Source organism: Gopherus flavomarginatus, chromosome 10 (genome assembly GCF_025201925.1).
Source record: "Gopherus flavomarginatus isolate rGopFla2 chromosome 10, rGopFla2.mat.asm, whole genome shotgun sequence".
Classification (NCBI taxonomy): Eukaryota; Metazoa; Chordata; order Testudines; family Testudinidae; genus Gopherus; species Gopherus flavomarginatus.
Genome location: NC_066626.1, coordinates 56,263,372 through 56,286,124, shown reverse-complemented (window position 1 = coordinate 56,286,124; position 22,753 = coordinate 56,263,372). Strand labels below are relative to the sequence as shown.

Below are 22,753 nucleotides of genomic sequence, written 5' to 3'. Positions count from 1 at the left end.
CTGTGGCTTGCCACCCTATGCACGCGCGTGGTGTGCTGGGGCCTTGAGCAACCCGGGCAAAGAGCAAACACATACTTCCAGTCAGAATGACCTTTATTTTATACTGAGAGTCCAACAAAGCAAGAAGGAACAAAGGTAAAGTCTGCAAAAGAGAGCACAGAGTGTGTGTATGTCTCATATGCAGCAGGAAAGGAAATGTGCATTTAAAAGTGCACTTTACAGAACATGTCAGAACATTAACAAGCCACATGTACCATAGGGTCTATTCCCCTTTTCTCTCTAGCTCTCATTTTTAATTAAGCATAACTGGGGTTTCTGGATTTAGGGTTAAACTGATAAAACCCCATACTGGAAACAAAAGTAATAATAATAATAAAAAAGCTAAACAAACACCCAAACTGACATGTTTTGGAGTGTTGAAAATCTTTAGAGGGTGGGGAGGGAGGAGGAGTTATGAAAAATAACTCTCTGAGAGAGCATTCCCTGTTGAGCAGGTGTAATGTTAATGTAATTAACTAAAACGACCAAGATTGGAAATTCAAGACCCTGATTGGAAACAGAACTGCCAAAACCGGGAAAAATATGTTTGTCAGTGTTATACACTTTTGCGTTGTGTGTGATTTGTGAAACTTTGAAACATTTCACCCTGACCTAAGGAGAAACAGATTTCCTCTCAGCTGGAGAACTGTAATCGGCTTTCAAAGTAGCGCCCATCACCTGTCAATCCTCACCCCTCAGTAGTCAGACACCCCAAGAAAGTGGGGTACGGCCCTTTCCTTCCCCCTTTACCGTCCAGCCCCCCACCTGTGTGCCGCTCGGAGGACTACGGCTCCCAGCAGGCTTTGCTGGCTCCTCTCCCCTCGAGCCCGAGCTTTGCGAGGGGTTGATGTAATGCGGTGAAGTCACAAAGGCTCTGCGGGCGGCGAAGTGTGGTGGGGCTCGCAAGAGGCTGCCGGAGCTGAAGGGGCGAAGGAGCGGCCGCTTTGTCTGGTTGCTGCCCGCAGGGAGCCCCGCAGTCCCCGCGCGGGGTGCGAGCCCCAGCCCGGCGCTCTGCACAAGCGGTTCGGCCGCGGCCGATTGGTGTTTTTGCAGGGGAAGCGGGACAACGCGGGGTCGCTGCTTTCCCGAAGCCCCCGCCCCATGACCTGCTGAGGGTGGGCCGGGCGTTTGCGGTCCCTGCCTCGCTGACGGCTGGATGCATTAGGCACGCGGGTTGCAGCTCGCCCTTCAGCATCCCTCCCACCGCTCCGAGATGGCGGACCCCGCCGAATGCAGCATCAAAGTCATGTGCCGGTTCCGGCCCCTCAACGAGGCGGAGATCCTCCGCGGGGACAAATTCATCCCCAAGTTCAAAGGCGAGGAGACGGTGGTGATCGGGGTAAGTCTCGTCGGGAGGTTCCCGCTGCCCCGCTCCCAGCCTCCGTGGGGCTGAGCATCCTGGGGCCGCGGTTCTGCAGCCCTGGCAGAAAGCACCATCCCCCCCACCCGCGCAGCACCCGCGCCCTGGGCACCCGGCTCCCTCCCTGCCGCGGCCCATTGTTCCCGCTCCGGGGTGGGCAGGGGTTATCCCAGCGCGCTGGTGGAGCGGGCGGGGGTCTGTGCCGGGCTGGGCCACGCCCCCAGGGGTTCTCTCAGTTCCCCGGACCCCTTTGACTTGGGGTTTACTGCCCCTCCCCCCGCGGGCACGCGGCCCCTGTTGGGATGAGAAGGGTCTGGGGGATGCAGGCGCCGGGGAGGGGGGGAAGTTCCTCGGAGTGGAGCGGGTGGCACTAGCCCGCTCTGCACACCGCGGCTTTTCCCCCGGGGACCAGTTACCGCCTGCGCGGCTCCAGGCCGGGCGGCAGAGGGCAGCCCCTGCGCCCCGTTCCCCCCCTTTGTACCTGCGGTGGGGGGGGCTGAATGGAGCCGGCCTCCTTTCCCACCTGGGCTGCAGCCTCCCAGCCCCCAGCATTGATGAAGCTGATGTCATTCTGTTCACTGGGCATGCTCGCGCTCTCCCTCGCTCGTGGGGAACCTCAAATGATTGGCAGGTGACCACAATTTCAGGGGAGAATTGCAGAGCTCAGTGTGAGTCCTTTCTCCCTCTCCCCCCCCCCCGGGCTTGGCTTGGTTCGGCTCGGCTCGGCTCGCCTCTGCATCTCACCAGCGGCGCTGTGTAAAGCCTGCCAGGCTGCGGTCGGTGCAGGTGGAAGGAGAGAGGTGTACGGGCTGCGTGCGCTCTGCTTATTGCTGGGTTCCCTTCAGCCCCTTTGCTGTCACACAGCTAGAGAGAGCTCGTTGCGGCAGCCGCTGGAGGCCGCCTTTTTTCCCGGGAAAGTTTCCTCGCTTGAATGGATCGAGGAGCCTTCCGCTTCTCTTGCTTTACACGAGGCGCAGTGCTTGGAGTTCTTACGGGTTTCTGAGCCCCCCGGGCACCTGGCCCGTGGTTACTTCGTGCTCGCCCCGTTTTGTGAAACGCAGGGTCGGTGCTCCCTGAATGTGCTAGCTTCAATGGTAGTTCTCTCCCACGTTTTGCATTGTGTTTGCATTAGAGCCATGTGAGATCAAAGAGAGAAGCAGGAGGCAGAGATTAAATCCTAATCTGTTTGTTCGAAGCAGGAATCAAAGTATAGTTTTGTAGTGTGTAGTTGCTGAGTGTAGTTTATATGTAAATCAATCATTACATTTTATTATGCATTCTTTATAGAGGCACCTTGATAAATGGTTACAGATTCTAGTAGAACACATAGTTGATTCTAATTGTCTGGGAGCACAGTGTAGTAAAATCTCATTCCCTGGGCAAGTTAGTGATATGGTTGAAATGTTCATCCTTATATAAGTAGAGCTGCACATGGTGTTTCTTTCTACCACAAAGTCTAAAATATGTATTTAAGCATCAGTTCACTACTCCAGGCCCTAGTGACAACAGATTTCTGGACAGGCCAATATTCTTGTTCCACCAACATATCACTCTGGGAAGTAACCTTCATAACAGCAAAGGACTCTGGAATCATTGACTAGAGCATATTTAACATGATCACTAAAAAGCAGTCTATGTGGTTATTTTGGTCCCTGTATGGTCTGGGACTAGGGTGACCATATTTCTGTATGCTGAATATGGGATGCCTAGTAAAATTACTCGTATTCAAGCAAGTTCAATGAAAATCAATCAGAACTATGCAGTACAAATGTTCAAAGTAACATCAACTTGACTGAACTGTTAAAAATAAATACTGCACAGTTGGATTCTTTTTATTTACTTCTTAAGGCTTTAGGGTTCACAGGGGGAGAGATCACACACATACATACACTCCCATATACCTTTCTCACACAGAGGCAGTGACCCACCGACCTGACTTTCCTTTCCTGGCGCTCTCTGCTCTCTGTGCTTGGCTGGGTCCCCAGGATGGACCTGCCTCTCCTGGTACCTGGTGCTGCATCTTCCTGAGGCAGCACATGGGGGCAGCATGCAGGGTCATATGCCCCCCTGCCCCGATTTCTGCCAGGGTTCACACCAGAAAGTGGCCAGCAGCAGCCTTTTGGCACTGCATGGGAGGGCAGGGGGCTGTGCTGATGGACCAGCAGGAGGAGTGGCTAGTCCTGCATGCTGCAGTTTTGTCCTGCTGCCAGCCTTGCACACCCACTCCCATCATTGGTCATTGCCCCTCCCCCTCACCCCCTCACTGCTCGTGGGCGGGTGGTTGGCAAGCAGGGATCTGGTCAGCAGCAAGAACCATGAGTACAGATTTGGGGAGGAAACAGAAAATACAGGACAATTTGCCCGTTTTTAAGAAAGTCAGGACACCTGCAGGAGGGCTTAAATATGGGACTGTCCTTTTAAAAACAAGACATCTGGTCACCCTATGTGGGACTCAACTCTCCTATCATGGCAGTTAAGATAGTCTGGGGAGTGCTTGCTGTGAGTTCTTGGAGCTGAAGTTTTCCAGCTGAGGGCCCTTATCTTTGGAATGGGCTCCCTTTGGCGGTCTGCCAACATGTGGCTTTGGTGATCTTCAGTGCATGATGTAGGTCATTTCTGCTTGAGCTAGTATGTGGTTAATTGTCTGACTTGCTGGATTTTGTTTTCACTTGGTGCTTTGTTTTGTATTTTGACCTGCAGTGATCACAGCCATATTTATGTTACTTGTTATAAGGTTTATTTTTATAACCAAATACCTATTTAAGTGCTTGAGATTAATAAATAAATAATAAACCACATAAATGGCTAGTTGGTTATTAACAAGGTTCTTATTTCAATTGCTTACAGCTATTGTCAGAATTTATTGGCAGGACAAGCACTTTTTCATTAGAGAGCTGCTAAATGACTCATGAAAGACTAAAATGTTTTGAGATAAATGTTATAGAAAAGTCTATTTCTCTTCTCTTTTAAATTACTCAGGGCATTGCATCAAAACAGGATATTTGCTTTCTGAGCAGATAAACTCTCATTCCTCACCTTGAGTTGTAATCTCCACAGCAATTAATCTGATGTCAAAAACAGAGGATTGTGACTTCAGACCATGAATGTTTAGAATGAAGGAGAAATAACTAGCAGGAAGAGTTGAAAACGTATGAAAGAGATCTTTTCCATGCAAATGTTAGTGAGCTTAAAAACCACACAAAGTGTATTAATTAGGTGAAACCATGTGCAAATTGTAATTCTGGTTATAGTGCCTCTCTGGTTATAATGTAGTTCTTTGGAAAACACTGATTCTACTGAAGAAAGTGCTCAAACATCACTATAAAGCATTAGCTGCTCTCTCCAAAGACAAAAAGGAAAAACAGATATTTTCTAGTTCTTATGCATTGGAGGTCATAGTGTCTAATTTATGACATGTAAAAGTGTATTTTGACCCTTATGTATAACTTGTGGTTTGGGAGGATAAATCTTCACACCTTTAGTTATCATCCTGGAAAGCTTGTCTCAACCAGAAGAGCTTCTTCGTTTCCCTTTCTCATGACATAGGCAGGGTCTGGGAAGAAGACCTAGTGACATCCAATGAGACTTAGGACTTGTCTACACTACAGACCCGATCGACAGGCAGCTGTCGATCCAGCAGGAGTCGATTTATACTGTCTAGTATAGACGCGATAAATCGACCACCAGTTGCTCTAGCATCGAATCCAGTACTCTGCCTCAATGAGAAGTGCATCTCCCGTCGACACAACACAGTGATCTAAGTATGTAAGTTATTCATGTAGCTGAAGTTGCATAATTTAGATTGATTTCTCCCCCCCCCCCCGTAGTGTAGACCAGCCCTTGCTTAATTGTAAGTCTGTCACATTAAACAGAGAAAAAAACTGTATCTCCTGAGTTGGGTTCACTGCTATGATACCTGTGAGAAATCAGCTAGTTTATACTGGCTTGAGCGGGCTGATGTTTTCTGTATCTCTTTACAGTTTTTGAATTATAAACATACATACAAATATTTTCACACTTGAGGCCTTGACCTTAACTGGAACCTATGGAAACTACTGCAATGTAGTATTATTGATCTTCATTATTTATTATTATTGTATTATTGATCTTCATTATTTAGTGTGTCAGATTGAATGTTCAGATCCCTAACTAGTAATACTTACCCACAGAAAAATCATGTTTCTGCTAGAAAATATTCCCAGCATGGTCTTCATTTTAGAAGAGCGCTCTTTTTCTTTAACATTCATGAAGTTATTAAGATGGAACTGCAAAGCTAAATTAAACGAATCAACCACAATTTCAAATGGTCTTTTGTTGCTTCTGAATAAAGGCCATAAAGTGGGTTTTTTGTTAGTCCAGCATCTTTTTCTTTTTTTCAGCAATATCAGGACTGATTTTTCTATGAGAAGACAAAATTCCACTATTTTCAGTCATCACAAAAGACAAGACTGAAACTTGAATAACTGAAAGGAGAGAAGATGTCTAATCCAACTCTTCTGAACCCTTAAAGAGAGATTTTCTTTTTCTTAACTCAAGCTCCTGACAAACAGCTGGGGGAAAATGCTTTCTTTATGAAATAGTCAACATCATGCACCTGTTGTTCTCTCCTATTATAGTTTTATTGGCTTCAGAAGATTCTCCAGCAACTTCAGGAAGGGAAGACTTGTAATTACTGCAGTTTCTTTTTTAAAGGCAAATGATTCCTCCTCCTCAACTTCTTTTGAGACATCTTTGAGTCTATTTCTGTATATCATGAATAAAGCTGTGCATTTATCATACCCATGACTCTCTGACTTTCAGGATTTGCTTATCTAAAACAATCAAATCCTGGCCCCATTGAAGTCAATGGCAAAATTCCCCTTGACTTTAATAGGAGTGGGATTATATCCATGGTCTTTGTCACCTGAACCAGCCTCCTCCATGAATCTTCTCAGATTTGGCTGTACAAATGTGCCATTTAGTACGGATAAACTAATGTAACTAAATGGCTTTAATCAATTTTTAATCGGAAATTGGAGGCTAATTAACTTTTCTCAATTTTCTGTGGCCAATAATATAATGAAAATGTTAGTGTGCCATGACTTATTTTTAAATTCAGATTATGACTCCTGCTTTTTTACTGTGACGTAACCGTTTTTTTGCCATGATGGCCAGCTGACCTTGATCATAGTAGGCCACTAAGAGGCAAAAGCAATAAATAAATTGCGTTCTTTTGCAGTTCACTTTTAACTAAGCTACTGGATTCCTTATCGAGCTTCACAACAGATTTTTCAGTAGACTGCTGCATAGTTTGTTGTTTTTGTTCCTCTGTACCCTCAAGTTAGCTATTTGGTTTTGCCTGATGTATCTGCAAATGTATTTTCTTTGGCATTTTTTTTCTTGCATTTTGTGAGTGTTAAATGGTGTGCTGAGCTCAGCCAGTGAAGTATCTTGCTGGCTTGGGGACCTGAAAACACTTAACAGCTGCAACTAGTGTAGTCACATGCCTAAGTGTTCACAGGATCGGGAACTGGGAGGGATACACAGGGAGACTCTGTGAGGAAATAAGCTGCCTGTGATGTAAGACGACTTTTTTCTCAGCTAAGTTTGTGGGCGCGCAATATATTCCCCCCCCCCAAAATTAAAAAAAATAAAGAGTAAGGAATTGAACTGAACTGAGAAGAATGCAGGAACAAGTTCTTTCTTTGTTCTTCAGGTGGATCTGTAGTGCCCACTCATTTTGAAGCTTGCTGTTAGTGAAAGGCAGAAACTGATGTATTTAGTCTTAGTTGTGATATTTAGCAATGTGGATTTCCTGAACTAATGTCTTGCTGTTGTAATGTTAGTGTTTTCTATTTCCAGGAAGGAGACAGAAATTAACTGATTTCACATTCCTTTTTTGAGATGACACTTAGGTCTGAACTAGTGCAAAATATTGGCATGTACCTCTGCATATTGAATCTGCTGAGTTTTGCACATTTGTTATTGTGCAGGCAACGTAGGGTTAGGGAGGGAGAGGAATGTTTGTTTTTAGTTGTTGCTCAACAGGATTCATTCCAGCTGAGTATGTGTGGCACTGATGGGCTTTGAAGCAAGTCCTTGCCAGTTGTGCTTGGCTAGAAGGATGATGGCTAAGATGTGGGACCTCAAAGTGTGTGTGAGTGTGAGAGAGAAAACCAGTAAGGAAAAATGGAACAAGCCTAAAGGCCCTTGTACTAACATAGTTTGTTCCCCCAGAGGGAAGTCCTACTATCTATTGTTTCAGCCTTGAATTGCTCTAAAGATTCCTTATTGTGTTTAGTGACTACATTTTTGTGAAGAGACATTGAATAATTTTTTCTTTTGTTAATCAGACCCTACAGAACATGTAGGAATATAGAGAGCAAAAGGTCAAATGGTGTTTCACAGCATAATACATACAGTACTTGTCAGATGCAAATAATGATAGCCCATTCCTCTAGGGAAACAATGTCTATTTTTACCTAGTTTTCTAATGTGTTTACTACTGAGAATTATGACTGTGTACTACTGACAATATATTTTCTCCTTAAATTATCAGGTCAGACTATTCTCTTTCTCTTATGCAGGAATGATAGTGAAGTTAATGAAAGTTGCACTAGTAAGAAGAGAATTAGATCCATAAATTCTTTCTGTTTAAAGATCTTTGCAGACTATCTGGATCATTCATGCCTAATTAGCTTATTTAGAAAAAACTTCTAAAACAAATGGATGGTAGAGCAGTGACAATGTGGCATAGAAATCCTCATTGGTTCTTGAAAGTCATTTCCATGATTTGATAGTTCTCTTTGATGCTGCATGGCACGTTGCTCTTTTAATGAAATCCACATCAGTATGTCCACCTCTCAATGCACAAAGGTAGACTATTACATCTTGATGTGAGACACCCTAGAAATACCAGAAATTATACTCTCATAGATTGATGTGGAGTGGGAATGTCTGTATTGCTAGTGAAGTTGATTTTATTTTAAATTAGCAAAATCTAACCTGCCAATTTGTTCAGTTAAATGTGTTAATTTTTTTTTGAGAAAATATATTTAGCCACGTGTTGTTGAGATTTTTTTCATTCCTTTTATACAACACACACAAAACATACTTGATGTACAGTCATTCATTTGGTGTGTGATATTTTGTTACAATTTTTCTAGTGGGAAAACTTAAGCTGGAAACCTTTAATGTGTTATACCTGCAGCAAAGTCTCCTGTGGCACCTTGTAGACTAACAGAAGTTTTGGAGCATGAGTTTTCGTGGGTGAATACCCACTTCATCAGATGCGTGTTATAACTGTGCATCTTTAGTCCATTTCCCTGCCCCCTCCTAACTTCTTTATTTCCATGAAGTTTAAGGATTGTTTCCATAAAAGAGCTCATCTGAGATACCTGTCATGAAATACAAGCAGCTTGCAGAGATAAACATATCATATCTTTGAAGTCTATGATCTCCAAAGGCACCATGAAATGATACAAATGTGTGGTGGGTTCTTCTCTTCTAGAAAACATGACTAATCCTCCCACACCATCAGGTTTCTTTCAGTATGACATAAGTTGATAAATTGCAAAGCATGTGGTTCACCCGACGCCTTTCATCTCTCTACTTTATGTATAAGATGTGTCATGCTGTGCTAACTTTCCTGTAATGTTGGGCTATGTTGTTTCCATGCCTGATTATTTCTAGAGATGGAACAGCAGAGTGCTGGCAAATCTGTCACTTTATTTCTGTGGCGATTTCCCTCCTACTCCAACCCATGAATTAGCTCCAGGTGAATGGGACACATCTTGCATAAATACCACATTTTCTTTCAGTTTATAAGGCTTCCCTATCTGCTGCAGAACAAACATGTTTCACTAACTTAAGGACTGTAGTTGTAGCCATCCAGGGAGTAATTGTTGGAACTGCTAAAAAGAGTAGATTGCTCTAGGTACTGTTATGCTTAATAATTAATTGAAGGGGAGCTGTTTAGGAGGTGGAGTTCTTACTGCAGTGGAATAATTAGTGTAGTAGAGTTTCTTGTTCTAACAGAGAAGTTAATTGTCTAGTACATGAAGGCTGGATCTGCAGCTGCCTTCTTTATTAAGAATTAATTTTTGCAGCTTCCCTATTTGAAAAACAGCCAGCCGCCTAATGAATTTAAAAATCTAATATATTGCATTCTTGATTGTAATTTAGGGCAATGAGAGATTTAACATTAAATATATATTTGTACAGATAAGGGCTTCCTGCAGACATTTCTGTATTCTCAAATTTAAATTTGCTTTCCTTCAAAGCACCTCATCTCTGATCCTGACAGATTTCACAAGCTGGGCTGGGTTAGTACATTCTTAGGACACTTCTAAGGACTAGTCTACACTGGCAACGCGGCAGTGTTTTAACGTGCCTTGTGTGGTGGTGGCGCAGCGCTGGGGGAGAGCTCTCCCAGCACTCTTAAAAAAAACAACCCACCTCAACGAAGGGCATAGCTCCCAGTGCTGGGGCACTGTTTACACTGCTGCTTTACAGTGCTGCAACTTGCTCCACTCAGAGGGGTGTTTTTTCACACCCCTGAGGGAGAAAGTTGCAGTGCTGTTAATTGCCAGTGTAGACAAGGAACATATTGTTCTTGTCTGTTTCTATGAAATTTCCCTTGTGTGCAGCAGCACTGGGAGTTTTGATGTAGACTGATTATTGGTAATATCTTAAACCACTGTGTATGAGCAAGGCTAGATGATGTGATGGTACAAATGCTGGTGGCTGGACTTAATTAACAGTGATTGCACCACCACAGAAGCTCAATGGTGGGAGGTTTCCTGAAGCTGTAGCCTTAGGTGCTGCAGGAAGAGCTGTTGCTGAGTTAGCCATTGGTACCCTGCGAGCTGGTATAGGACAAGTTCTCTAACACAGTTTTGAGGCAGAAGTGTTTGCCTTTTAGATGCAAAACCAGCATCATGAACCATGGTGGCTATTAAAGATTCCATGGGAATCTGAGAAAGTATAGGTGGATTGCCAGATTTCAGTGTGGGTAACTAAGTTCTGCTTGCTTGTGGAGAGTCATTTGGAAAGAGTATTCTTTATATCTTATCCTAAGGTGATGTGCTGCTAATTGAAAAATAATGTTTCAACCCATGTTTGCATTTCAGTGGTGGATGAAGTGATCCTGTGGGTGTTTTGTCGAGGGGAAAAATGAAATGAAAACCAGCTTCCATTTACACTCATTTCAAGCATGTGTTCCTTATAATCATGTTCATTGTTTTCACTGAAACAAGTTCCTTTCTGCCCTCCTCGTGTTCAAATGCAGTCTTTTCCAAGCCCCTGTTCCACTTTTATTTTATTTTATAATCCCAATGTCCTATAAACACCAGTATGTGTGTCAACAATGTGGAATTATAGCTAAAGGTTTGAAATTTTGAAGTTCAGATTCTTGGTTTTTACATGATACCTGATTTATAAAATTCTAAAAAAATTGTAGAAAGAGTTGCAGTAACATATCTCTTGTGACCGGTCAATCATGTTCTGCTAGCTGTTGTATGGTCTCTTTCTCTTGGAGAAACACATTGGGGTGAATTTTTTAATAAATAGAAGCATATGATTTGGCATGACTTTTCCCTGTGATAGTTTTTTGTCTAATTATATGTTTTCTTATGGACAGTCTTACAATCTGGGAAAAGAGATGATGGTGGATTTTTAATTCAGTGCTCCAAGTGAAGAACTTCACAAGGTAGACAGAAGACAAGTGTCTCTCAGGGTCATCCTGTGAGTAAGGGAGGAGTTAAATTTATAATTTATAGGGGGAGAAGGGAGAAGAGATGGGTGAGGGCTCCTTTTTAAAAGTGGACACATCTAAGATCTTGAAATCAGGATCTCAGCATTGATGTTTAGATTCCTTGACTTCAAGGAATAGTTCTGTCTATGGTCCAATTTCTAATGTGGGTTGCTTCCCTTTGTCTTGAAGATATGATCATGAGTTAGCTTGAAACTAGGCAATAGAGCTAGCCCGACAGGAATTGGGAAAACCTTTATTGAAATATTTTAGAGGAAGTGGGATTGAGGAGTCTTTGAAAGTTAATCTAACATTGTGGTTCTCAACCAACGTTGTGCATACCCCTGGGGATACTCAGAGGTCTTCCAGGGGGCACTTCGTCATTTAGATATTTACTTGTGCTTTTTATGTAGACTGTTGTACTGACTTTGCCTAGTTTTACAAAGTAAAATTCCATGCAGTGTTTTGTTTACACTGCTCTGTATACTATACCCTGAAATGTAAGTACAATATTTATATTCCAATGGATTTATTTTAGAATTATATGGTAAAAATGAGAAAGTAAGCACATTTTTCAGTAACAGTGTGCTGTGACACTCTTGTATTTTTATGTCTGATTTTGTAAGCAAGTAGGTTTTAAGCGAGGTGAAACTTGGGGGTACGCAAGACAAATCAGACTTCTCAAAGGGGTACAGTAGTTTGGAAAGGTTGAGAGCCACTGATCTAACAAACAAAGTGGGATATGACTCGAGCTTGCATTAATGTTTTGTTGGGATTTTGTGGTTCGCAAATGAGTCAGATGCTGGGCAGAATCAAGGGTCTTCAATTCAATTCAATAAGGCTTTATTCAATGTGTACAAAGGGAGAGCCCCTGGTACAAAAATCAGGCAGAGTCTCTCCAGCAAGGAGCCCCTCCCATTGTTATTTTATAGCACATGGCACTTATATAACAACTTACATAACACAAACCTCTAACCAATCATATTTAACCTTTTCATATATGGATTTGTTCATCACATGCTTATACTTCTCCACTCCACATGTTGAGCTCACCCCCCTCCCCTTGGCCTTTTCTAGAATGTTCCTAGGGTGGTGAGCCACAGCATGATTCTTTCTGCATAAGTACCTTGTAAATCACATTTTATTTAAAATGAACACAGTTTATTAAGCACTTTGAAGATAAAAACCACTATATAGGCACTGTATAAGCAGTTAATGATGCCGGTCCCTGAGATTGAGTTATGGTTAATAAGTGTGGGTATGTTCATAATTTTTTATTGTCTATCCAATAGCAAGAGCATCTTAATTGAAACAGTAGAAATTGAAAATATGGTAGCATCTTCTGCCTTGTCAGTAATGTTAAATGCTATCACTTCAGTTTTCCTTGAGTGTATCATTTCAGAAGATATCTGGGATGTATGGTATCTCAAAGAATAACCATGCATTATGGAGAAAACTAATCAACCTCTTTAGCTGGGCATTAAGAGTATTTGAAACAGATCCTGGGACAAGCTGAACCTTTTAACTTATTGTAGGACAAGTCAAAAACTCTGGACCAGAGGAGCGCAATTTTGGTGACACTTAGTTTCCAGCTTTGTCATATGGGTGAATGCTGAACATGAGCAGATGTGGTGCTAAGGTACCTGAGTCCATGGCAGAGAGCTAAATTCCCATGTTGCAGCCTGTTCATAATGGGAGCTGTGCAAGGTGCTGAAACACTAACCTTCGGTAAATCTTGGTTCCTCGTTATCATTGACTTCTATCAACCACAAGTCCATTAACCCTTTTCTAATGAAGGCGGTCTGGCCACGTTTGTCTGAATCATACCAAAGCAAACCGCTCTGTAGCTACAATATGATATGCCTACCCAATGACAGGCTTAAACACCCCCCGCCCTCCTGCTCTTGGTGCAAAGAGGAGGAAATCTAATTGATGTGAAGGCAGGAAGCTGGGTATTTAGTCTTTGGCAGAGATGGGAATAAAACTCAAGATGTCCTATCTCACCTTTCTTGTGACTCACCTATCAAGTGAAGATTAACTTTTGTAAAACACTTTGATGCCCTCTAGAGGGTGTCCCTATAGAAGTGAAAATAAGTCCCCCAATTGACATTTAGTTTCAGATGTCTTGACTTGATGTCACAAGACGTGTTAAAATGTATCGAATACTTCAATGTATTGTGCCTTAATAATGTTTCCCTTATTTAATAATATATTTACACATTCTTTAGTCACAAAATTGTCTGCATTAAGAACAAGAATTGTCTTTTAGCTTCATTGTGGTTTTGTGACCGTGTTTCTTAGCTGTTGTAGCTATTCCAGCAAATACGAGGCTTCAGTGGATTTTTCCAAGGAGGCTTTTCCATTGTATATTATGTTGTGTGTTTACATGCACCAAAGTTCAGTGTTAATAGCAATGGTAGATGTAAAGATTTAGAGGAATGCTAATTGCTTGTAATGTGTTCAGCAGCTGGGCTTGCCTATATCTTTCTAGTTTGGCAGACTTATTGTGGTGTTAGTACATCTTGGGGAGGCAGTTGATGGTAGTGCTCAAATTGACTTCAGGAGACTCCTGTTCACTCTGGTACAGTCATAATCATAAGAGAAGCTTTCAAAGAATACTGCTCAATCCATCTGGATTTTTTTGTATGGTCAGAGGAGACTTTGTATGAGGTTCTCCACTCCCTCTGAGGTAAACTGGGGAGCAGTGGCTGTTTTGGTTAAGAAGGTGATGTGACGCTCTTATACTGGAAAAATGCAGAGTTGCTTCACACCTTGCTTAACAGAGCACTGTCAGGCTGTCAGTGATTGGCTGTAGCAAAAGATAAAATGAAAGAGGAAACGAGAGCTGCTGACTGTGCACCTTCCAAATGAGAACATGCTTTTTTTTTCCTATAATTTTTTCAAGACCTAATATTTCAGTTTTGAGTGTGAGGAATATTGGAATTTCATAATATCTTGTAAAAATGCACTGTTGATTACCATTAAACTCCCCCCGACCCACACTGGTCACCCTCTGTCCTTACCACCACCTGCCAACAGCTGCCATCAAAGTGAATCACTTAAAGATTTCCTATTTCTTCCATGTTGACTTGTGTAGTACCTCATGCGTTTCTAGCCATTCATGAACTTTCTCAGCTGTGTAAGTTGCATTGCAATCAGCCTGCTAAAACAACTGATTATATTTAGATATCTACAGCCCGAAAGAGGGAGCCACTTCAGTGTATAAAGTGTCATTTGTAAGTAGATGTCTCATCTTTGTCTATTTTCTTGTTTAAAAGACTTAGACTTAGATGTGCATAAGTGAAGTTATGTAGTGGTGGTTGTAATACCTTTTTAAATGGCCAAAAGCATAACTTACTGATGAGTGCAGAAGGGGAAATACTTTTACTGAAGAAAAAGATGAATTGCATGATCAAGTCTCTGTTTTGGAGCGAGGTGTGTGCATAATTGAAGTTCCATCCATTTAGCCTCCAGGGATTGGAACATTTTGATTGATTTATCATTTCCTTTAGTTTGCTAGCTCTTGGTGTCTGGATTTTTTTTTTTTGTTCAAAGTATGAATGTACAGAATGCAGGCAACTTTCAATTGCAGCTTTTCTTATTAAGAGCATATTTTATGTCCATTTTGTTAAATCTCTTAGCTGAGCCTGTAACGCTATATCTACACAACCTATTTATACCATGCAGCTTCTTACAGACCCTTCCTTTTCCTTCCTTCATTTTTATCTTGCTTTAGCCTTTCAAAACCCAGAGGTCACATCTAGATGAGACCTTGATTCCACAGTGGTGTTAGTCATGCCATTCTGATCACTTGAAGAAATTGTGAATGTAGAGCTGAATATAGATGCAGAGTAGATTACTGCAATCTGAAGCAGCAAAGTTCAGAGCATGTCTTTCAGCAGTGTCTCTGCAGGATACCGAAAGGATATTGAGTGCAAGTCATCTGAAATAGTAGCCTATGTGTGCAATATACAGTAAACCCTGCTTGAGCTGACTGCTTGTATGGAAGCAGAAAAATGAGATGGGGAGAAGGGCAGGAAGGTGGGCAATTAATGAATGACTGGGGGGCAACCAAGGCTTTCCGTAGCTCCAAAGAAAAATCCATGTTGGAATATTAGTGGTTTCCCCATGGGAATATTTTACAATATACTGAGCAGGGGACTCTATCTCCCTTCAAATTATAAGGTTTTTAAGAGAAAGCTGTGTATTTAAAAAAAAAACAAACAAACCCATAAAATACCCCAAACTCTTCCCTTTAAGAATTCTTAAAGAGCTGTTGCTCAGAAGTACACGTCTTTCCCATTGGGTCTGTCTTCTGGAGAAATCAAAGTCTCTTTGAAATAGCTGTCTGAAATATTGTGGCCCTTTCCTTCTCTTTAAACCTGTCTTCCTGTAATGGAAATCTGCTGACTTCATCTAAAACCATAGTGGTGGAGGCAGCCATGGGCCCTGGCTTTGGAGGAATGTGCATATTACCTTCAAGTGAACGTTGACTTTAGAAGGCTGATTGTGGTCCTCCTTCTAATTCCAAGAAAACCACCTAGTTGGGGTTCAGGATTATTTAAAACCAGAACACTTTTTGCAAATACAGGATTTAACTGTGTGAGTGCTTCTTTAGTAAGAGACATAAAATATCAGGGAAGAGTCTAATCTTCTGCGAAGTGTCTATAGTATTTCTCTGTGCCCCTCTGTCTGCTAAATGAAATCCTATTGCACTGCAAAATTTGAAACACCAGTAAACTTTGCTATTCATACAAGAGACTATCTTCAACTGCACAGTTAAAATTTTGGTTATTTTAAAACTAGGTACACTGCTGTCGGTGAAGCTGGTGGAGGAGAAGAAGATGGCAAGAGAAAATAATTTTCATTATTATCAATCTTTGAACTGGTCCAAGCTGATTTTGAGAAGGAAATGGAGGTTCCAGCATTTGTAAAATGACTTCTTTTGCATTTGTTACCAAAATGCACCTTCGCCTTTGTTTATCTCTTACGAACCTATGTGGTCCCCTCTCTCACAGTATCTGAATTAAGGATGTAAAATTTCTGGAAATGTGAAGGCATGGAAAAATGTATTTTTTCCATGGACATTTTGGGAAAAAATTGAAATTTGCAGTAGTTACTTGCTTCTCAAAACTAAACTTTATTTACTTATTCAAGAGTGAGAAATGTATTCTGTATAATTTACTTGTCAGATTGTGACAGGGTGCTGAGAGCTAGTGGATGAGCCAGCTCTCTGATCAATCAGCTCCCCTGGAGAAGGCTGACTGAGGATATGCAAGCTAATTAGCTGATCAGTCTGGGAGAGCTGATGAGCCAATTCGCCCAGCAGCTGAGGGGTATAAGAGACACAGGAAGGGAGAAGGGGGGTAACCAGGGCGAGGTGAGCCCATTGTGTGAAGAGGCCTCAAGAAAGGGAGACCACTGTTCCTCCTTGGCCCTGCAGGAGAGGGCAAAAGGCAGAGAGGCATTATTTATAATATTGGTGTACAGGACTGTGTTAGTGTTGATAGTGATGCAACTCAGTGGAGAGAATCTGAGAAGTTCCTGGGGCATCTGAAGTTGAGGATGAAGTGTTCTCATCCCACGCATGGAAAAAGGACTGTTTGGTATATTTATGATACAAATAAGTATAAATTCTTTAGTTTTGATTTTATGGAATAGTGACATCTAGCATTAGGGGTGGGGCTGCTGCTGCAAACCAAGGTACTTAGGTGTATTTTTGCTGTTGGCAAATAAGAAAAGAATGTTGAAAATAAAAAACAATATTGTTGTAAACAAAAGGGAAGGTTATCCTTAAGGTTCAAATGGTGTGTAAATCACACTTATATTATCATGCACATACAGATAAAATTCAAATTTTTAGAGAGAGCTCAGGAAATGAACGCCCAGTAATGTAGTTAGCAGAGCTCAGTATTAAAGACTAATGATACATTTGTGTATATATCCTAACTGTATAGTAACAACACCACCAGAGTCTTTAATAGCGCATCATCATTGATACAGTAAGTGTCAGCATACATGAAACTAGCTATACTTAAGGTGACCAGATGTCCCATTTTTAAAGGGACAGTTCTGTATTTAAGCTCTCCTGCAGGTGTCCCAACATTATCTTAAAAATGGGCATATTGTCCCATATTTTGTGTCACTCCCTCCCACCAGTACTGGCAGGTCCTGCTGCTGGCCAGATCCCTGCTTGCCAGCTGCTCCCTTGCCAGCGGTGAGTGGGGGGGTCAAGTGGCCAACGATGGGGTGGGTGTGCCAGGCTGGTGGTGGGGTGGGGCAAAGCTGCAGCACGCAGGCTGGCTGATCCTCATGCTGGTCCGTCAGCTCAGCCCCCCACTGTGTGCTGGCTCTTGGCTAGCAGGATCCTGCCCTCCATCCTATTTCCAGGTGGCACTGGCTGTGCGCTGTGAGCTGCCGTGGCTGCTGAGTGCAGGCAGGCACCAGGTGGTGGCTGTTTACTTGTCCCTTCTGCTGCCCACCCATTGGCCGTTTACATGCTCCCCCTCTAGCTGTTCTGTCCCTGCTTTGCCTCTTTGGTCCCCTTCTTGCCCTGATGCGCCTCCATATCCGCCCCCACTCCCCCAAGCAGGGCGTGTCCCACTCCCAGTGCCGTGAGGAGAACCAGCCCCTGGCTGCAGTGCTCAGCTCACCTACAGCCTGGCTGGCAGGCTCCTTTTTTGCCCCACTGCCTCTGATGGGCTAGCGCCCTGGAAAAAAGGGGGGGGAAGAGATGAGTTCTGCAAAGACATGGGCCAGGTCATTCCCCCCCCCCCCCCCCGCCCCCAGGTCCCTATAGCTGGAAGCAGCTCCCTTCCCTCCCACAGAGTGCCAAAAAGCTACTGCTGGCCAGATTCTGGTGTGAACTGTGGCAGAAATCGGGGGCAGGGGGGCGCATGTGACTCTGTGTCTCCCCCCACGTGTTGGCTCAGGAACATGCAGTGCCAAGTACCAGGAGAGTACATAAAGCATAGAGTGAATTTGTTGGGAGGGCCCAGAGCCTAGTGAGTTAAGTGTTGTCTGGAATCAAAAAGCCAATCTTTGGTCTAGCACTTAATATATTTATGATCTCTCTTGCAAGTTTTACAATGCTTAGAGCAAAGGTGGACTTTTCTGAATGTGCATTTGGGACTAACTTAGCTACAGTGCACAGTGAATGTGCATATCTTGTCAGGTACTCATCGAATAAGACAGGGCTCTGAAGGATTCATTGTTTAGGTTTGGCCAGTGCATGTGCTCCTTTTTAATTAAATAATTTGGTGAACTTTCTGTTCTCCTTCACTCTCTATAGCTCAAATCTTCCTGCTGTTGCTTCCAAAACACTTCTAAGATCTAACTTGTTTGTTTCTAACCATGCAGCATACACGCTTGCCATGCTCTTGACTCTACAGCTGGCACCTCCTCTCCAGTGTTCTCAATACTGACTTCATAACCTTTCAGTTGGTTAGAAAATGCAACTGCTAAAATGATCCGGCCTGATGATATAACTTTATTACTCCTTTGTTGAAGCAATCCCCTGGCTACTCCTTTTCATTGCATTCAAACTTAATTGTTTATCCCATCGGTAGTGCATAATGACTCTCAACAACAGTCTACAAGTCAGAGTTAAGGTGGTTGTGCTGAAATATGCATTTCTTTATACTTGATGAGGATTTACGTTTATGTGGACAGTGCAGGATTTATGTTGTCTTAAGTGCTGCTTAGGTCTTCTAAATATTGTCACATAGCAACTGTAACTGTGGAGTGTGTGTATTTTTTTTTAATTGTTTGAAATAAAAATGGCTCCTACCTTTTCAGCCTATTACTCTCATGGAGCCTAAAGCACCTTTCAAATGTTAAATTAAGCCTCTCCTCTCCCATGTGAAGTGGTATCCTCCATTAACAGACAGAGAAAAGAGGGCATAGGGTGACTTTCCTCAGGATACTCTGCAAACTGACATCAGAACTGGGAATGGGACTTAGGAGTGGAATAAACTGGCTGCCAATTCTCTGCTCTAAGCATTAGACTAGAATGCTTCACTGCTTTCCATTACTTTTTCTCATATGGTATAATCTTGTTAAGAGTGAGTTGTTCTAGGCAGTGATGAGCTGCCAAAATATTAACAGGTTCCCTCCTCCTCACCTCATGAGAGGGTCGTGCCTCATCCAACCCCCCATGTTCCTTGACACCCCCCCCAGGACCCTTGACCCATCCCCCCCTTCCCTGTCCCCTGACTGCCCTCTGCTGCCCCATCCAACCCCTCCTCTCATTCTTGATCCCCCCCCCGGGACCTCTGCCTCATCCAACCACCCCTTCTCTCTGTCCCTAACTGCCCCCCACCACCTCATCCAACCCCTGCTCCTTCCTGACTGCCCCCGGGACACTTACCCGCATTCAATCCCCCTGTTCCCTGCCCTCTGACCGACCCGACACCTATCCAACCCCCACACAACCCACCAAACACCCCCTTCCTGCTCCCTGCCCCATTACCACACTGCCTGGGGCCAGGGACCGGTTCCACTCTGCCAGGACCACGACCTGCGCCAAGGGGCCCGACTAGCCAGGCCGGAGCCGCTCGGCTGGCACCGATGCTGTGGGGCCTGAGCGGGGCCGAGTTGGAGCTGCTGATCTGGGACCAGCCCAAGCCGGGCGTGCTTGGCCAGGACCAGGTGGGGCGCTTGGCCGGGGCCAGGGGGAGCCGCGCGCGCCGTCCCCTACCCTCCCACCCCGGCCTGGCTTACCTGCCTGCTGCTTAGTTCAGGCTTCCCGCGAACTGGAGGCCGGGTGGACAGCTGCCTGAGTCTTTGTTAAATTTAAAAGCTCTTTTAGAACCGGTTGTCCTGGAACAACCGGTTCTAAAAAGGCTTCTAAATTTAACGACCGATTCCTGCGAACTGGTGTGAACCGGCTGGAGCTCACCACTGGTTCTAGGTCTGTCCTGTAAGTGATAACACTAATTGATACCCAGTTAATATAAAATCAGATTTGTCACCATCTAGCTGAGGCAGGCCGTACATTGCCCAAATAGCTCTGTGACTTTCTGCATTTGTCACAGTGGTGGAACATGCATGTATGTCTGAACTGTCCCTGTCCTTTAATCAAAACATTTTAAATTTGGTGTAAAAACTGACAGTGCTGCACATTCAGAAATGGCTAACTTGTTTGCTGCAGTAACCAATGCTGTATTCAGTAGACTTCTCATCTGTTAATCACTCTGCCAGAATGGGCTTTCTGACAGGGAAGCTTTCCCCTTGTGCTGTGTGGTGTTCCTGATGACTTGCTGTTAATCCCGGGGGAATTCTGTGCCAAAAAATAAAAAATTCTACACACAATAATTTAAACTCTGCAAATTTCTGCATATTTTATTTTGTCAAAATATAGCACAAAATAATCACGCCAGTTTCAATTATTTTGGGAATTTATTTTGAAATACCTGTCAGCAAGTATGTTTGTAATAATATAGACAACAAAAAAGATTCGGGAAATGTTTTTTGACGAATAGGTTCTTTACTAGGCATATTAATACAGAACGTGGAGTAATTCATTTAAACTACAGTACAGAAATGTACTTCCCACACCCCTCAGAAGCAGTGGGCAGTGCAAAGGCTTGGTGGGGGTAAGGGTAACAAAGAAGCTGAGGGAGAGGGAAATAATTGCTGGGAAGGAGCCTGGGAGTGAACCTGGAGGGTTGTTGGGTGTGTGTCGGGGGGGAAGTGAGGGGAGGGAAGTATGGAACATTTTTTTTTTTGAGGGGAGGGATTGTAAGGGAGTTGGGGAACCTCCCCATGCAGACTCTGGCAGACCCCTAGCCTCTCCCATTCAGTCTGGAACATTTGTCCCTGTCCTCATGTGTCCCTGCACCCCTCCTACCATTCAGCCCCTGGCTTAATGCTGTCACCCCACTATCTTCTGTGCCCTGCCCCAGCCTGTTCCTCCACTACCCCGTCTGAACTCCAGTCTGTGTGAGGTGCCCCCCCAGCAGCCCAGTGTGCCCTGCTTTGTCTGTCCCCCCATACTCTGTGTCTCCTCATCTGTCTCCACAGGCAGGGTGCTGTGAGGAATTCAACTCTCCTCCTCCATCTCTGCAGCTGGCTGCTCTGGCCTGTGAGCCAGCTGGCCTCTGTTCTGGTGCCACAGCAGCCTCTGGTGGGCAAAAGGGGTAATTGCAGCAGATCTCTGGCAGAATCTGTTTTCTGAGGCGAAAAAAATAATCTGCGGGCAACATGAATTCTGTGTGTCTGCAGTGGAGCAGAATTCCCCCAGGAGGAGTACGATGTGCTAGACTTTTGGAAAGGCTTATTGAAGTGGATGTTTTTTAACTGCAGCCTGAACCACTTATTTGCCTGCTACCTTTATTGTATCAGTAGAATTGGTGAATGTCACACCACACAGAATGGTATTTCTGCTTTTTAACCCATCTCTCTGTTACTCTTGTAATGGCTGCATGAGGCATTTACCTTGGATCTTGGCTGAAATGCAGAAATTTTGTGTCCTTTGGTGTGTTCTCTACATGCTGTTCTGGCTTGAGGCACCTCATAACCTGTTTAGCTTTAACAATACTTCTGCAGTTGAATGGTTTTTATGATTAAGACATTGGACAGGGACTCCGGAGATCTGGGTTTAATTCGTGGCTCTGCCACAGGCTTGTGTGACCTTGAGCAAGTCACTTAATCTCTGTGTGTCTCAATCCCCTTTCTCTAAACCTTGTTGATTTAGATTGTAAGCTCCTCTGGACAGGAACTGTCTTTAGCTATATAATTGTGGTTCTGATGATATGTGGAGGCCTCAACCATCCTAATGCTTCTAATAATAAATTCATTGGCCAAATGATTAGTGTTTTTTTTTTTTAAATAAACATGCTGTCCAGTTTTGGCCCTTTCAATGTGCAAGTCAACAGTGCGTATTTTACCTACTGGACAGTGAAGATAGGATCTTGCATTCTGGCAATTAGGATAGGAAATACTGGAAATAAAAAAAAGCTGTGTCAGATGGCTTGTATCTTAATAAAAAGAGCAGCTACTTGTGGCTCTTCAGTGCAAAGATCTTAGTGACTGCTTTTTCCAGGGAATGCCTGCCGGACAGAATGATTTGGAGAAGGATTTATGTAGAATGCCTTGATGGTACAAACAGGATTGATGAGCTTGATGCTAGTAGAGCACAGATGCTAAATTATGTGACAATCCTGATCCTTCATGCTCTGGGAAGAAGTTTAACGTGTGAGAGACCTGACATCACAACCACCTGCACTCTGGGCGGTCTAGCTGTTCTGAGTAGCCATATTGTGAAATCCAGATCTTCAGTGAATATCCTGTGTTTGCTGTGTTCTTGGTTTGGTTGCTTCTACTTCCCTAAGGAGCTACATATTACAGCCAGTTGACCCATCCTCTCGTGGGTTTATTAAGGGAGTACATATTTAGGTATTTTTTTCTCCCTGTTACTAAGATTTGGGATACCAGCATTTCCTCATCTGAGAATTTGACATCTTCGGCTAGAAAACCTGGCTGACTGGCCACTTCTTGCACATTTGTCCCAAGTTCTTTACTGTTAATTTTGTGTCATCCTTTCCTCTTCCTCTATCTGGCAGATTCCTTCTGTTAGGTGGAGAAATGCAAGAAGGCCTGGATTACCCATGATGCTATGTTAA

General features: G+C 43.5%; 1 protein-coding gene across 3 annotated transcripts in view; it reads left to right on the top strand.

The window, feature by feature from the left end:
• The first annotated feature begins 808 nt into the window (after positions 1–808).
• The window catches only part of KIF5C (kinesin family member 5C), a 124,539-nt gene continuing 102,594 nt past the window's right edge, over positions 809–22,753 (top strand). For all 3 annotated transcript variants that reach the window (XR_007776471.1, XM_050969219.1, XM_050969218.1), the window contains exon 1: positions 809–1,378. Coding sequence is in view for 2 of the 3 variants with exons in the window: in XM_050969219.1 (XP_050825176.1) it covers positions 1,253–1,378 (126 nt within the window). In the remaining variant the exon portion in view is untranslated. The remainder of the gene's footprint in view (positions 1,379–22,753) is intronic.